General features: G+C 39.4%; 1 protein-coding gene across 1 annotated transcript; it reads left to right on the top strand.

Moving 5' to 3' along the window:
- The first annotated feature begins 10,814 nt into the window (after window positions 1–10,814).
- LOC149207598 (uncharacterized) lies at window positions 10,815–11,435 on the top strand. The gene is made up of 2 exons (XM_089398086.1): window positions 10,815–11,039; window positions 11,256–11,435. The coding sequence occupies exons 1-2, from the start codon at window positions 10,815–10,817 to the stop codon at window positions 11,433–11,435; spliced, it is 405 nt and encodes a 134-aa protein (XP_089254212.1).
- Window positions 11,436–16,038: the final 4,603 nt, after the last annotated feature.

Here is a 16,038-nt window from a genome sequence, read left to right as displayed (position 1 = left end):
CCTTTGGTAAATAACCTTTGTGATTGCTTTACTATATGCTCTTTTTTGAACTTTGATTGTGTTCCTTCTGTCACCTCCATTTCATTTGGCCGACCATACGCTTCCACTTGATTGTTTACCCTTTTGAGGAACATCTGCGACGAGTGATTCTGATTGCCACCCTCTTCACACTGCCATGTTTTGAGAAGTTCCAAACTTACCTGGAACTAGCTTCTACCCAGAAATACCACTCGTTCCTAAAAAACGAGCCTCTTTTAAACTCTTTTTAGACTCATTAAATATAAAAATATTGTCAAGCTATTGGCCTTCTCAGCTCGTTAAAGTAAGGGGAATGCCATCCCTCTCATATATTTCAATATTTTTGGACTTGAGGGATTATTAAACAAAAGATCGAGCGCTTGTCTTTGTCAACTCATTAAAACTATCAAAAAGTCATCCCTTTCATATTATTTTACACTTTTTTCAGACTTAAGGGATTATGCCACGAAAAATGACTGTTGGAGTCTCCTTTTCGTCCATTTTCAAACTCTCTAAACATGAAAAGGAACGAGTTATCTTTGTCGTTAAACTCTTTAAAACAATAGTGAAAAACCTGTCCACCCAGACAAGAACGAGTCTCACTGACGCTAGGCTCGCTAAACACAAAGCAATAGGTTTTCCCGTGTAGTGCCCGCTCTAGTTGACTGACATTGATATGACAAACATTTATTTAGCCATAAGACCCACACTTTATTCTTTGAGGACCTCAGGTTGAGGATCCGGGCACTTGACACTATTATTAGTGATTGAGATATTCAGGGTTGTGATGTTATAGATGTTTTTCGTTAATATTATGATAACATGAATGGTTATGTATCTTACCTGTTGGTGTTCTGATGATTACAACATTAAATAGTTTATGTATCTTATCTATTGGTGTTCTGATGATTGCAACATTAAATAGTTTATGTATCTTATCTGCTGGTGTTCTGATGATTTCAACATTAAATAGTTAAGTTGGGTCTTTAGTCGAATTTATGATGATGAGGGCAGTAAAGAATATGTATGCTCTCTACTAAAATCATGATGATGAAAATTTGATGGTTAGGCATATTTCTAATTGCTGTTACGATGTTGATAGATTAATAAATATGTATTCTTCCATTGATGTTTAATGATGATAGCCATGATGGATGTGTACCTACTTCCTTTAGTTCACGCTTACAACGGACAATAATGTGAACGACTAGGAATTGTCAATGATGCTAGTATGACAATGACTAACATTGAGAAACCTTGTTACTGATGATCATTGAGTATGGCAGGAAACCATCAGAGGCACTCGCATACGACGAGTTGATGACACCTGGTTTGATGAAAATTCAATATTATTTCATATTTGAAAGTCTAAGTCGAGCTTGAAACCTGCCATATATGTTAACTATATTCTGATGATATGTTAATGGTTGCAGGCACGGATTAGTTGCTTGATCGAATGACTCACATATGGGTGATGGGGTTGTACAAGTGGATGGAACTACATGGGAGGGGTGGGACAGAGTCCCTGATCTCACCCACTAGCACTCCCGCCATGACTTGGGTTGGTAGGGTTGAAACACCTTTGCCTTGAAGATCACGATGCCATGAGGGCAGGTCCCAAAGTTGGGTCGCTCATGAGGACTTTACCAGGGGGCGCGCATCAAGGCGGATCCCTTGATCCCCGACACCATTAGTCTCACTATAGCAGGTAACATAAGAGATGATAGCAGTCTATGACGTTGCGCTATACTTTCCCCTCGTAGTCACTGGATGCTTGAAGGGCAAGTGGTGTGGCACCCTTGGAACTTCAGGGGAATTTCTTGAAGGGCACGACCAACTTGGCACCCTTGGCATCACAAATAAACTATTAGGTGTGGCACCCTTGGAACTTCTAGGGAAGTTCTTGAAGGGCACAACCAAACTGGCACCCCTGACATCACAAATAAACTATTAGGTGTGGCACCCTTGGAATATTTAAAAAAAATAATAATAATAATAAATAAATATAAGCAAGGAATGAAAACTAGGTAAATTTACACCTAGGGTAAATGATGATTAGAAACTAATGTAATTAAACCAAAAATAAAACTTGGAATAAGGAGGATCATAGGAAGAATTAAAATAGAGTACCTTAAAAGTTCTATCCTTCCCATGTTGATAAGTACTAGGAAGATTATGTGGTTAAATTAGGAAAAAGGGGAAAGACAAACATAATGGTAAGGATAAAAATTAATCCTAAAACTAATTTAAACCTAATTAAGAAAAGGGAAAGGTGAATTAAAATGAGAATAATAAATTAAATTAGAGAAATATAGAGAAGCTCCATGTGTCAACAACCAACATAAGAATATCCATCTAGGAGATAACCTGAGTTAAATTAGGGAGTAGATTGGGGATAAAATCTTGACTCATTAATTGACTTCAAGTAATGAACACAAATTAAGGAATAAAAGGAGGGAATAAAGAGACAACTAGGAGAAGAAATAGGAATCTAGTTGAGGTGAGGAAAATATTAGTTTTAAATAAAAATTTAAGTAAATAATTTGGGAGACCTTTGATGTGAGAATGACACATGGGTGGGTGAATAATCAAGCTATTAAATTATAAAAAAAAATAATCAATTATGCATGACATGACAAGTGTCACCTATGAGGACTCCTATAAAATAAGGGGCAAGCCATGGAAGAAGGGACTTTTTGGAACCCTATTGTTGGATGGATGAGATGTTGTCAGAACAGTGATTACGAAGCTATAGTGAGTTTGGTGAGGTAGAGGATTAGAGAGGGGACTCTTGAGCCAAGGTGTGCTCTCCTCTACTAGCTAGTGCTTGTCTCCATTGTACAACCCCATTGCAGCTCGGGGGTCCGCGGGGAAGAAGAGTACCCAAGGAGTAGGTTGGGAGGTTAACCGGTGGGTCTTCGCCTTCGGATCAGGTGCGTCATCATTCACTCGCGGAGGTGACCAGCTACAAGGGAATACCAGCAACAGCAGAGCAAGTGGAGTCTCGCCTCTGGTGCACGGTACATATGTATTTCATTACTATTGATCTTAGTTAAAAGTATGAACCGTTATGATATGTTTCTTGAATGAGTAGCAGGAATGTATGAGTTAAATGAATTTGAGATTCAATGTGTTTCTTTTCTGATTGTATTTGCTGTAAAATATATATATATATATATATATATATATATATATATATAATATAAATAAAAAATATATACAGTCTGGAAAGAGATCCTTACATTTGGTATCAGAGCCAAGTTTGAACCCTTGAAGCCTATGGACCCATGCATGCTTGACTAGTTTTGTTTGTTATATATCGGTTTTTTTCTAAAATCAAGAGTTTCAAACCCCGACATACAACTTGTAAAACACGGCGTGATGCAGCGAGATAGAAATCAAGAGTTTAGAACCCCGGGCAAGAGGTGTCGACTTCAAAATTTATCTCCAAATTCATGGCTACGTTCAGAAACAAGTACACTCAGAAATAATACCAGAACATGTGATCATAATTGTGCCCTTGGGCAAAGCCTTTCTATTTGCTCTTCTAACTCTGTTAAATTAACCCATCCCATAATTACCAGTAGTTTTCAATGTATTGAACCACTGAATCATCCCCCAACAGGGAGAAACCTTCGTTTACCTTACAAAACCATGACTATGGACTCCCTCCTCTTTTCTGTCCTGAACATGGTTTTCTCATATTCGGGCATTGAAAACCACTCAACCTAAACACTCGGCATGTTTTGGATTCGTTCAGGTTTATAGCCGGCCTGAAATTACGCAAAACTCGAAGGCCTTGGCCATCCCCATCCTAATCGCATGTTTTGCAGGCAATTACGAAATGATATCATTGAAGCAGATACTGCAAGCGTGTACAGCTATCAAAACGCTAAAGCAAATCCATGCCCACATATTCACCACGGGATATAACGATGACTCCTTTTTACTCAACAAAATTGTGAGCTTGTACGCATCGTTTGGCAGTATGGGTTATGCACGCCTTCTGTTTATAAAATAAACAGACGGAATGTATTTTTATGGAATGTGATGATAAGAGGATGTGGCCTGAACGGATTGTTCAAGGAGGCACTTGCATTTTATTGCCAAATGCAAAGAACAGTTACGCTACCCAATGATTTCACGTTTCCCTTTGTGTTCAAGGCGTGCGCCGCCATATCATCTCTGCAAGAGGGAAAACAGATTCATAGTCATATAATCATAAATGGGTTTGAGTTGGATGTTTTTGTGGCAAATGCCCTTGTGGACATGTATGGCAAATGTGGTAGTTTGGAGGTCGCACGAAAACTGTTTGACAAAATTCCTGAATGAGATTTGGTCTCATGGAATGCAATGATTGGAGCGTATGCTCAGAATGGACAAGCCCACGAAGCCTTGGGACTCTTTAATGAAATGCAATTGATAGAAATGGTGCCAGACGCTATTACAGTGAAAGCCCTACTCCCCGCATGTGCTCATTTAACAGCAATAAATCTCAGGTTCAATTAACACATAATACAGCTTCTGTCTCAGAACTGTTCACAAATTACTAGGTGCTTCAGATCTAATTTCTAAGGGATGAATACATGACAGTTAAGAATGCCAAGATCACTGGTTAGGATTCTCGGATTAGTCAAAGTTCAAATAAACGAGTCATCCATGCTGCTGGAAGTCATTTTTAGGAAGCTGTGGAGTTAATAAAACATATGCACAGAATAGCCCAGCGAATAAAACCTGATGACCACAGGTATGCATGTAGGTCATTTCCCTAAGTTGATTGCACATGATTCAAGTGAGATGTTTTTCCCATCGATTTCTCTTGCACAAAACTTGTCAACCAACGATGCCCTATGCCCAAAATTAGCAAAACCCGTAAGAATGCATCCCCAATTTGTATGTCATAGAACTGTTGGATTGGTCCACAGAGAATGGATTTAATTAGTGTTTAAATCTATTGTGAAGAGGAGAGATCGAGATGCCCTCAGAAATCACAATGAATTCTTACACAAGACAAACATTTAGTAGGTCGAGGTCAATCTTTTATTATTTTCAAGACTGTAATGTTTAGGGCTTCTGGAATGAAGCTGAATGCTACAGAAGACTGCTTCAGGTTAGCAGTTGGATTTGATCCTTCATCACTTGCAATAAATCCAACGAAACCCTAATTCCAATAGAATCAAAAAGGTGGCCCAGAAACCCTTGCAATAGGCATGCTTGTTCAATTTCTTCACAAGGTCGCAGGCAATGTTGTGTAGCCTCATGCAATTCCTCTGAGCTTCTTGGATACCTTGGCCATAGATGCATAGAAGTTATCCACGAATTGATCACACACAATGAGAGGAGCGAATACTTCTCTTATAGCAGCTTAGAGAAGCATCTAGGAGGGTTGGCCAACTTTGAGGAAGGAAAATATGTCTATGCGTGAGGATGTGGGTGATTACTAAGCATGGATTAGCCTGAGGTTGAACGCAATTCACTTGTAGCTTAATTTATAGTATGGTGTGACAGTGTCCTCATGACAATGTTGTTGAAGGCGGCTGGGAAATTTGGCATTGACTTTGACATGGCAGCTCACATATGTATGTGGATTGTATCTAATTCCTTTTTGACTAATACTCTATTGGATTGCACTCTAAAACTCTGTTCGCTCTTCTCTTTATAACATATGACAGTGACCTTTTATATGACAACACCCTTTGATATGGTAGTTATATTTGTGGAAACCTGCATGACAGTTTAATGATATATGACAAAGTAACTTTGACATGCCAATATCCTAGTATAACAGTAGAATCTGATATGACAGTAACCATGATAATGATGACAATATTCTTGACAGTGGTATGTTGTTTTGGTTGTAACCCTATATTAGTGACATGGATGCAATGACCTTAACACGACTGTAACCGTGTATGGCAATAACCTTGACATTACAGTGATCTTGTGACTTTGATGTAAGACCAGTAATCTACCTTGTGATGCAATGATTGACAATGATACCTGATAGACAAAGTTATATGTTTGTAATGATGCTTGGCTGTTGCAGTCAAAAGTGTTCTTAATGACCGTGAATTGAAAATATGGTGTTGACCTTTACATGGCAGCGAACTTAGGCTTGACAGCAACATTTGATGACTTTGACAGTGATCTTCATTACAGTTCTCTTGATAGTTGACAATGATCTTAATGATAGTGCTTTGGATATGTGACAGTGACCTATATAACAATAACTTTGATATAGCAGTGACCATGTTTGGCAGTGACCTTGTATGATTGTAACAATGAGACAGTATTAGACTTTGATGTATGACTATTGATGAGAACCAGTATAGTACCCTCGTATAGCAGTGGCCTTGATGATGACAGTAATGACATTCTCTTGATGACAGAGTGACCTTGATGACAGAAAAGATAGTAGCTTGATGACAATAACTTCTGATGCATGCCAATACTCTTGGTATTGAGATGACAGAGATGGCAACAACATTGAAGTGTGTTGTGACGATGGTAGTTAAAATAAATGAATAAATAAAATAAAATATATATATATATATATATATATATAAAAGTAAATTAAGTTGACTTGAGTTTCAGTAATAGCTAAAATGATTGGAAAGTCGGTTTTATATCAGTGTTATTTAAATTTCTAAAGGCAAGTTGTGAAGTGAAGATTAGGAAGGTAAATATGTTAGGAGTGATAAGGAAAGTTCTTCAAGGAATATTATCAAAATTCAGGAAGTTTGAGAATTTTAATTTAGCATTTCTTCAATTTTCCGTATCTCATTAATAGATTTTAGTTTATTTTGTTTTTGATTGGTTTTACTTATAAAAAAAAAAAAAAAAATCGTATAAAACTGTGGCAGGTGAACCATGGTTAGGAGAGGTACCAGAAGGAGTGGGGCAGCTAAAGGGCACAACGTGGCGCCACCACAGCAGCCAACTCCTACCACCCCACCTAATGAGGGGGAAAACATCTCCACACAAAAGAAGATACCCGCGGGAGAAGTGTTGAACCTAATGAGATCATTCCAACACATGTCTGAGGCATTAATAAACCGTTTGGAGAGGGAGCATGGAGGACGGGTCATACAAAATGAAACACCCCAAAACACCGCAAGAAATGATGTACGTCGAGACTTGGAAAAAGTAAAATTTCCAGAGTTTTTGGGTTCCACTGATGGTCAAACTGCAGAGGCATGGTTGGAAAGCATGGCTATGTGTTTTACCCTTAGAGATTACACCTCAAACATGAAGGCCAAGATGGGTATATTCCAACTAAAGGGAAACGCGCTGCTTTGGTGGAAAACATTATTGACCCAGTTGGGGATGGACATGTCAGAAGTAACTTGGGAACTATTTGAAGAAAAATTTAAAGAGCGTTACATGTCAGAAGAGTTCCTTGAGAGATAGCTAAATGATTTCAATTCATTAAAGCAAGGGAGTCGCTCCCTACCAGAGTATGAGGCACGTTTCATGGAATTACTTCGTTATGCCCCTCGCCTAAACACAGAGAAGCTCAAGGTGAACAAATTTGTGTATGGATTAAATGTTGGCATTCGTAACAAGGTTAGAATCTTAATGCCTCGCACCTTGCACGAGGCAGTTCAGCGGGCAATCATTGCAGAGGAGGAGATCATGAGCAGTGCACATAGTAAGTCATCAAGGCCCACAGAAGCAAGAATACCAGATAGAAACAATATGGAACGTGGAAATTTACAAGGGAGTCATGTGCTAAATCATCAAAGGTGGTCAGGAAGAAATCAAAGAACACCATATAGGCATCCAACTCAGCAATCTCACAGGGTACCGCATCAAGCTCGTCAACCACAACCGCATCAGCCTATGCATCAGCATCAAGCCACACCACTTCAACACCGATCTTCTTTCCAGCAAAGTTCTAGACCAACTCACAGTTCAGTTGGTAGTACGAGCCAAGTCCCTAAGAAGGGGTTTTGGAAGTGTGGGGGTCCTCACTACGAGAGGGATTGCCCTCAAAATTCAGGTAATATCAACTCAACTAAGAATGAAACTATGTGGGGGATCTGGGGAAGGCTCATCGCATCCATGCAACGGTGAACAATCGTCAGGTCGAACACCAGTCCACTGTGTTGGAAACCTCAGGTAATATTGATGGTATGAGTTTTGTCATTTTAATAGATCCAGGGGCTACTGATTCATTTATTTCTATAAATGCATTATCAAAGATTAAACATAAATCAACTCCTCAATATGAATTTAAACATGTGGAAATGGCATGCGGTATGAAAATAATTGTAGGAAAAATGGTAAAGGATTGTGATGTGGACCTGGGTGTATGTAAGACCAAGATATCGCTATACTCGACAACTCGAGGAGTCTATGACGTAGTTATAGGAATGGATTGGTTGGAGCGGCATGAGGCACTCCTAGACTTCAAGGACAAGGTTCTACATTTCACGGACGATGATGGCCAACGAAAATCATTAAGCGGAAAGAACCGAGGGGTGTCCTTGAGGTTCATCTCCTCCTTGCAACTAATGAAATTTAGGCGAAAGGGATGTCAATTGTTCTCAGTGGTCACTCTAAACGAAAAGAGTGACTCTGAAGGTCTTGATAAACACCCAATTCTTGTTGAATTTAAGGATGTATTTCTCGAAGAACTACCCGGGCTACCCCCAAGGAGGGAAATTGATTTCACCATCGACCTTAAACCAGGCGTGGAGCCTATTGCAAAGACACCCTATCGGATGTCGGCTCCAGAGCTAAAGGAATTACAGTTCCAATTAAAGGAACTACTAGACTTGGGGTTCATAAGACCTAGCACATCTCCATGGGGAGCCCCAGTGATTTAAAAAAAAAAAAAGGATGGGTCGTGGCGACTGTGCATTGATTACCGCCAGTTGAATAAAGTGACTATAAAGAATCAATACCCTTTGCCTAGGATAGACAACTTATTTGATCAAATGAAAGGGGCAACGGTGTTTTCAAAAATAGATCTGAGGTCGGGATATCATCAATTGAGAATCAAAGAAGAAGATATTTCAAAGACAGCCTTTAAAACAAGGTTTGGGCATTATGAATTTGTAGTTTTACCCTTTGGACTGACAAATTCCCCGGGTGTTTTCATGAGTTTGATGAACGGAATATTTTGGGATTACTTAGACAAATTTGTACAAGTCTTTATCGATGACATTTTGATCTACTCAAAGACCCCAGAAGAACATGATGAACACTTGAGGATAGTTCTTCATTGTCTTAGAGAAAACAAATTGTACGGGAAGTTGCCAAAGTGTTCCTTTTACCAAACCAAGATTCATTATCTTGGACACATTATCTCCGGGGAGGGTATTGCAGTAGATCCAGTAAAGATCGAGGCCATCATGGAATGGCCAACACCAACCAATGTTCATGAAATACGAAGTTTCATGGGCATGGCAGGATACTATCGTAGATTTGTCGAAGGGTTTTCAAAAATAGCAAGCCCCATTACTGAGCTCCAAAGAAAGAACAAGAAATTCATCTGGACTGAAAAATGTGAAGAGGCATTCCAAAGGTTAAAGGTGTTATTAACAACAGCACCAATTTTGAAGGTGCCGGATATGGAACAAGAATTTTTGGTTTGCACTGATGCCTCCAAAGAAGGATTGGGTTGTGTGTTGATGCAAGAAGGAAGAGTAATAGCCTATGCATCAAGGAAACTCAGAACCCACGAAGAAAACTACGCAACCCATGATCTAGAAATGGCAGCAATTGTTTATGCACTAAAGATTTGGAGGCACTACCTTCTAGGAAGGAAGTTTGATCTTAGGACTGACCATTGTGGGTTACAGCACATATTCACTCAAGATCACTTAAATGCAAGGCAAAGATGATGGTCTGAGCTAATTAGTGAATATGATTTCGATATCACTTACATCAAAGGAACAGTAAATAGGGTGGCTGATGCTTTAAGTAGGAGGCCGCGGATATTTTCAGTCATTCCCTTGAAGACAAATTTGAGGGAGAAACTACTTGAATTACAAATTAAGGACGCCTGGTATCAGGAGGTTAGAAAAGGTTTGAGGGAGGACGAAATGAGGGTCCCAAAATATGAGGAATATTCCCTTGATAATGATGGGCTATTACGATTTCGAGGAAGGATATATGTACCACCAAATGAAGATATTCGCCAATTAATCTTAAATGAAGCACATCGCGCCGTATACATGGCACACCCTGGTGTTAAGAAAATGAGTGCGGATCTAAAGCCACTTTTCTTTTGGAAAGGGATGAAGAAGGACATCGTGAACATGGTAGCTAGATGCTTAGAGTGTCAGCGAGTAAAAGCCGAGCACAGGCATCCGGCAGGCTTATTACAGCCCCATGAGATACCAAAATCTAAATGGGAAGTTATATCAATGGACTTCATCGTGGGACTACCAATGACCTCAAGAAGACATGATTCCATATTTGTGGTAGTAGACACATTGACCAAAAGCGCCCATTTCATACCAGTTAAGACTACATATAAGGCACCAGAAATAGCGAGGGTTTTTATTAATGAGATTATGAGATTACATGGAGTGCCTAGAAAGATCATATCCGATAGGGGAGGAGTGTTTAGCGGAAGATTTTGGACCAGTTTCCAAGAAGCTTTGGGAACCCAATTGAACTTCAGCACTGCTTATCACCCGGAAACAGATGGGCAGTCAGAGAGGACAAACCAAATCCTTGAAGACATGCTTCGGATGTATGTAATGGACCAACAAAGGAGATGGGAGGAGTTTTTACCACTCGTAGAATTTTCTTACAATAATAGTTATCAGAGTTTCATAAAGATGGCGCCATTTGAGTTCTTATATGGAAGACCTTGCAGAACACCTCTTAGTTGGGACCGACTAGAGGACCGAGTATTAATAGGACCTGAAGTAGTGCAAGAGATGGAGGAACAAATGACCATGATTAGGAGGAGGCTAAAGGAAGCGCAAGATCAAAAAAAGAGCTATGCAGATGCTCATCGGGTAGACCGAAGTTATGTAGTGGGGGATAAGGTGTTCCTGAGAGTAAGGCCCCAAAAAAGCTCTATAAAATTTGGAAAGGGAGAAAAATTGTCTCCACGGTTTGTGGGACCTTTTGAAATCATAGAAAGGAAAGGTCCAGTGGCTTATAGGCTTGCCTTACCTCCATCTTTAGCACGTATGCATGATGTGTTTCATGTGTCTGTTTTACGTCATTATATCTCAGATCCTTCGCATATTATTGATTTTGGTCATTTGCAGGTTTCGGACGAGGGAGCAGTGATGACTGAACCAGTTTGCATACTGGACCAGAGAAGGTTGCAGCTTAGACGACAGTTGGTGGACCAGGTCAAGGTCCAGTGGGACAATTATAGTCCTAGTTCAGCTACTTGGGAGGATGCCGAGGAGATGCGTCACCGGTTTCCTTACCTATTCCAGTGACTTCGAGACGAAGTCTATTATTAAGAGGGGGTGTATGTAGTGCCTGCTCTAGTTGACTGACATTGATATGACAAACATTTATTTAGCCATAAGGCCCACACTTTATTCTTTGAGGACCTCAGGTTGAAGATCCGGGCACTTGACACTATTATTAGTGATTGAGATATTCAGGGTTGTGATGTTATAGATGTTTTCTGTTAATATTATGATAACATGAATGGTTATGTATCTTACTTGTTGGTGTTCTGATGATTACAACATTAAATAGTTTATGTATCTTATCTATTGGTGTTCTGATGATTGCAACATTAAAATGTTTATGTATCTTATCTGCTGGTGTTCTAATGATTTCAACATTAAATAGTTAAGTTGGGTCTTTAGTCGAATTTATGATGATGAGGGCAGTAAAGAATATGTATGCTCTCTACTAAAAGCATGATGATGAAAATTTGATGGTTAGGTATATTTCTAATTGTTGTTACGATGTTGATAGATTAATAAATATGTATTCTTCCATTGATGTTTAATGATGATAGCCATGATGGATGTGTACCTACTTCCTTTAGTTCAGGCTTACAACGGACAATAATGTGAATGACTAGGAATTGTCAATGATGCTATTATGACAATGACTAACATTGAGAAACCTTGTTACTGATGATTATTGAGTATGGCAGGAAACCATCAGAGGCACTCGCATACGACGAGTTGATGACACCTGGTTTGATGAAAATTCAATATTATTTCATATTTGAAAGTCTAAGTCGAGCTTGAAATCTGCCATATATGTTAACTATATTCTGATGATATGTTAATGGTTGTAGGCACAGATTAGTTGCTTGATCGAATGACTCACATATGGGTGATGGGGTTGTACAAGTGGATGGAACTACATGGGAGGGGTGGGACAGAGTCCCTGATCTCACCCACTAGCACTCCCGCCGTGACTTGGGTTGGAAGGGTTGAAACACCTTCGCCTTGAAGATCACGATGCCATCAGGGTAGGTCCCAAAGTTGGGTCGCTCATGAGGACTTTACCGGGGGGCGCGCATCAAGGCGGATCCCTTGATCCCCGACACCATTAGTCTCACTATAGCAGGCAACATAAGAGATGATAGCAGTCTATGACGTTGCACTATACTTTCCCCTCATAGTCACTGGATGCTTGAAGGGCAAGTGGTGTGGCACCCTTGGAACTTCAGGGGAATTTCTTGAAGGGCACGACCAACTTGGCACCCTTGGCATCACAAATAAACTATTAGGTGTGGCACCCTTGGAACTTCTAGGGAAGTTCTTGAAGGGCACAACCAAACTGGCACCCCTGACATCACAAATAAACTATTAGGTGTGGCACCCTTGGAACTTATAGGGAAGTTCTTGAAGGGCACAACCAAACTTGGCACCCTTGGAATCTTTAAAAAAAAAATAATAATAATAAATAAATATAAGCAAGGAATGAAAACTAGGTAAATTTACACCCAGGGTAAATGATGATTAGAAACCAATGTAATTAAACCAAAAATAAAACTTGGAATAAGGAGGATCATAGGAAGAATTAAAATAGAGTACCTTAAAATTTCTATCCTTCCCATGTTGGTAAGTACTAGGAAGATTATGTGGTTAAATTAGGAAAAAGGGGAAAGACAAACATAATGGTAAGGATAAAGATTAATCCTAAAACTAATTTAAACCTAATTAAGAAAAGAGAAAGGTGAATTAAAATGAGAATAATAAATTAAATTAGAGAAATATAGAGAAGCTCCATGTGTCAACAACCAACATAAGAATATCCATCTAGGAGATAACCTGAGTTAAATTAGGGAGTAGATTGGGGATAAAATATTGAATCATTAATTGACTTCAAGTAATGAACACAAATTAAGGAATAAAAGGAGGGAATAAAGAGACAACTAGGAGAAGAAATAGGAATCTAGTTGAGGTGAGGAAAATATTAGTTTTAAATAAAAATTTAAGTAAATAATTTGGGAGACCTTTGATGTGAGAATGACACATGGGTGGGTGAATAATCAAGCTATTAAATTATAAAAAAAAATAATCAATTATGCATGACATGACAAGTGTCACCTATGAGGACTCCTATAAAAGAAGGGGAAAGCCATGGAATAAGGGACTTTTTGGAACCCTATTTTTGGATGGATGAGATGTTGTCAGAACGGTGATTACGAAGCTATAGTGAGTTTGGTGAGGTAGAGGATTAGAGAGGGGACTCTTGAGCCAAGGTGTGCTCTCCTCTACTAGCTAGTGCTTGTCTCCATTGTACAACCCCATTGCAGCTCGGGGGTTCGTGGGGAAGAAGAGTACCCAAGGAGTAGGTTGGGAGGTTAACCGGTGGGTCTTCGCCTTCGGATCAAGTGCATCATCATTCACTCGCGGAGGTGACCAGCTACAAGGGAATACCAGCAACAGCAGAGCAAGTGGAGTCTCGCCTCTGGTGCACGGTACATATGTATTTCATTACTATTGATCTTAGTTAAAAGTATGAACCGTTATGATATGTTTCCTGAATGAGTAGTAGGAATGTATGAGTTAAATGAATTTGAGATTCAATGTGTTTCTTTTATTATTGTATTTACTGTAAAAAAAAAAAAAAAAAAAAAAGTATACAGTCTGGAAAGAGGTCCTTACAGCCCGAAGGGAAATTATAGACAAAGCATATGTTATCCTCCTCAATCTTGTCAAAAATAAAGAGGTACTAGTCAACAATGACTGGGGAAAAAATGGGAAGAAAACTTGAAGAACTCTATTGGTAGCAAGTCGCTCTTGAACATGACACTTTCACTCCATTACTGTGATTGAGTTGGGTTGGGTTTTCCGTTCACTTTCACCATTGGTCCACCGTGCCATCCCTGGGGTTAACGCTACCAATCCATATCAGTGTCGCCAATATGTTCAAGAGAATTCATTTAGAGAATTCACCATCCAGCAAACGCCTCATCCACTGCATTACATCCATGCTTCATTTTTCATGACCGCCATTCCTGAACTTTATATCATCAGATTGTTTTCACCTCCACAAAAATCATTTGCTTAGTTTCGCGTCATAGATGTGGGATACATCAAGGCCCTCCTATGACAGGTCACTTCTTGTCGACATCAGCTCATTATCCAAGAAGCTGACTTAGAAACAACCCTATCAGTACTTTGAAGCTTGCATGCCTAAATGGCAAGTTTCTCACTTCCGGCGACAGGTTTACATCAATGACCTTCAACCAAAAGACTTTGTGTGGTTTTCGACATCAGCTCATATATTCACACCACGTGAATTGTAATGTAGTACCTTGAGGGTCATCATCATTATCGGTGACCTCTCGTGTCTGTTAACAGCTTACATCATTGGCTAGTAATCAGGTGATGTCTTTCCATGTTTGACTTCAGAACATCTTTTCACATGGATCGACTTGTACATCGGGCGAAGATTGGACAAGTTTTGAAGACCCCGGATCTAGTTTCATCCATCTGGGTTGCGATATATTCAGGAAAATAAAGACATCAATTGTACACAGAAGCTGCACAGATAGTCATCTAAGCTAGGGAAGATGACTCTTCATGTGAAGAATCACCAGTCTGCAACAACAAACGATTGTCTGTCCTATGTACATGAAAATGAATTTATAAAGCTGAGCATGGGAATGCCCGCCTCAGCTAGATCATGAAAATAATATGATGATGATGTATTGTATTGTATCTTATACAGGTCACCTTCCAGTATGAATACCTTGGATCCTCATGAATAAATCATTTCACCCGACATCAGAAGATTTACGACCTCATGCTTTAGGGGGCAGTTGTTATAGACATATTTGGGCACTGCAACCCCAAACTCATATGTCCATAAACTAAGGGCTCCTTAAGTCCCTAAAAGTGTTGTTTCACATCCTAAAGGATCATGGTCAACTGATTACATCATTTCCCAGAAGTTCCACTTGAAAAACTAATCAGAACTGGCCAAAATTGGACCATACAGACTGCTCCATGGGTAAGGTGCGATGCATACTGATTGCCTAACTGGCCAGGTGCGATGCATACTCAAATGGCCTTTTGTGGGGTGCGATGAGCGAGAATAGACAAATGGCAGAGACAATTTGCAAGGTGGATGATCATGGAATCTTCCAGAAACTTCTCATGTGACACTTGCCTCTCTCAATTCGCCCAGGGATGAGTAAGAGATCATGAAAAATCCAAGTGTAACCAAGAAATATCAATGGAATGCCACTAATAAAAAACCTAGAGCTGACTCACACCCTTGCAAGACATATATAAATGGATCCCTCATCTGAGAGATCTGGAGGCTGGAATTTTGTATTTTGTAAGGAAGTGTTGTTGGTTTGTTGGTGAGAAGAGACATTGCATTGTTGGGTAATTTTCTTGTTCATGAGGTGAAGAGGGCTTCTACAACTGGGAGGATGATGCTGGATCATACATTTGGGTTGTAATCCTCTCTTACATTACTATTAATAAAGTTCTTTGAGTTTTCCTCCATATGATCTTTTATTTTTGAATCTTATTTTTTATGAATGCAATTGTATGGTCGTTGTGTTTCTGATTCCGCATTGTTTATGATGTTTTTGATAGAGATGCTTTG

Source organism: Pinus tabuliformis, chromosome 1_2, assembly GCF_031772625.1.
Source record: "Pinus tabuliformis cultivar Carrire ecotype Pingquan chromosome 1_2, CPIR1, whole genome shotgun sequence".
NCBI lineage: Eukaryota > Viridiplantae > Streptophyta > Pinopsida > Pinales > Pinaceae > Pinus > Pinus tabuliformis.
The sequence above is the reverse complement of the archived record's forward strand: the minus strand, read 5'-3'. Positions and strand labels throughout refer to the sequence as shown.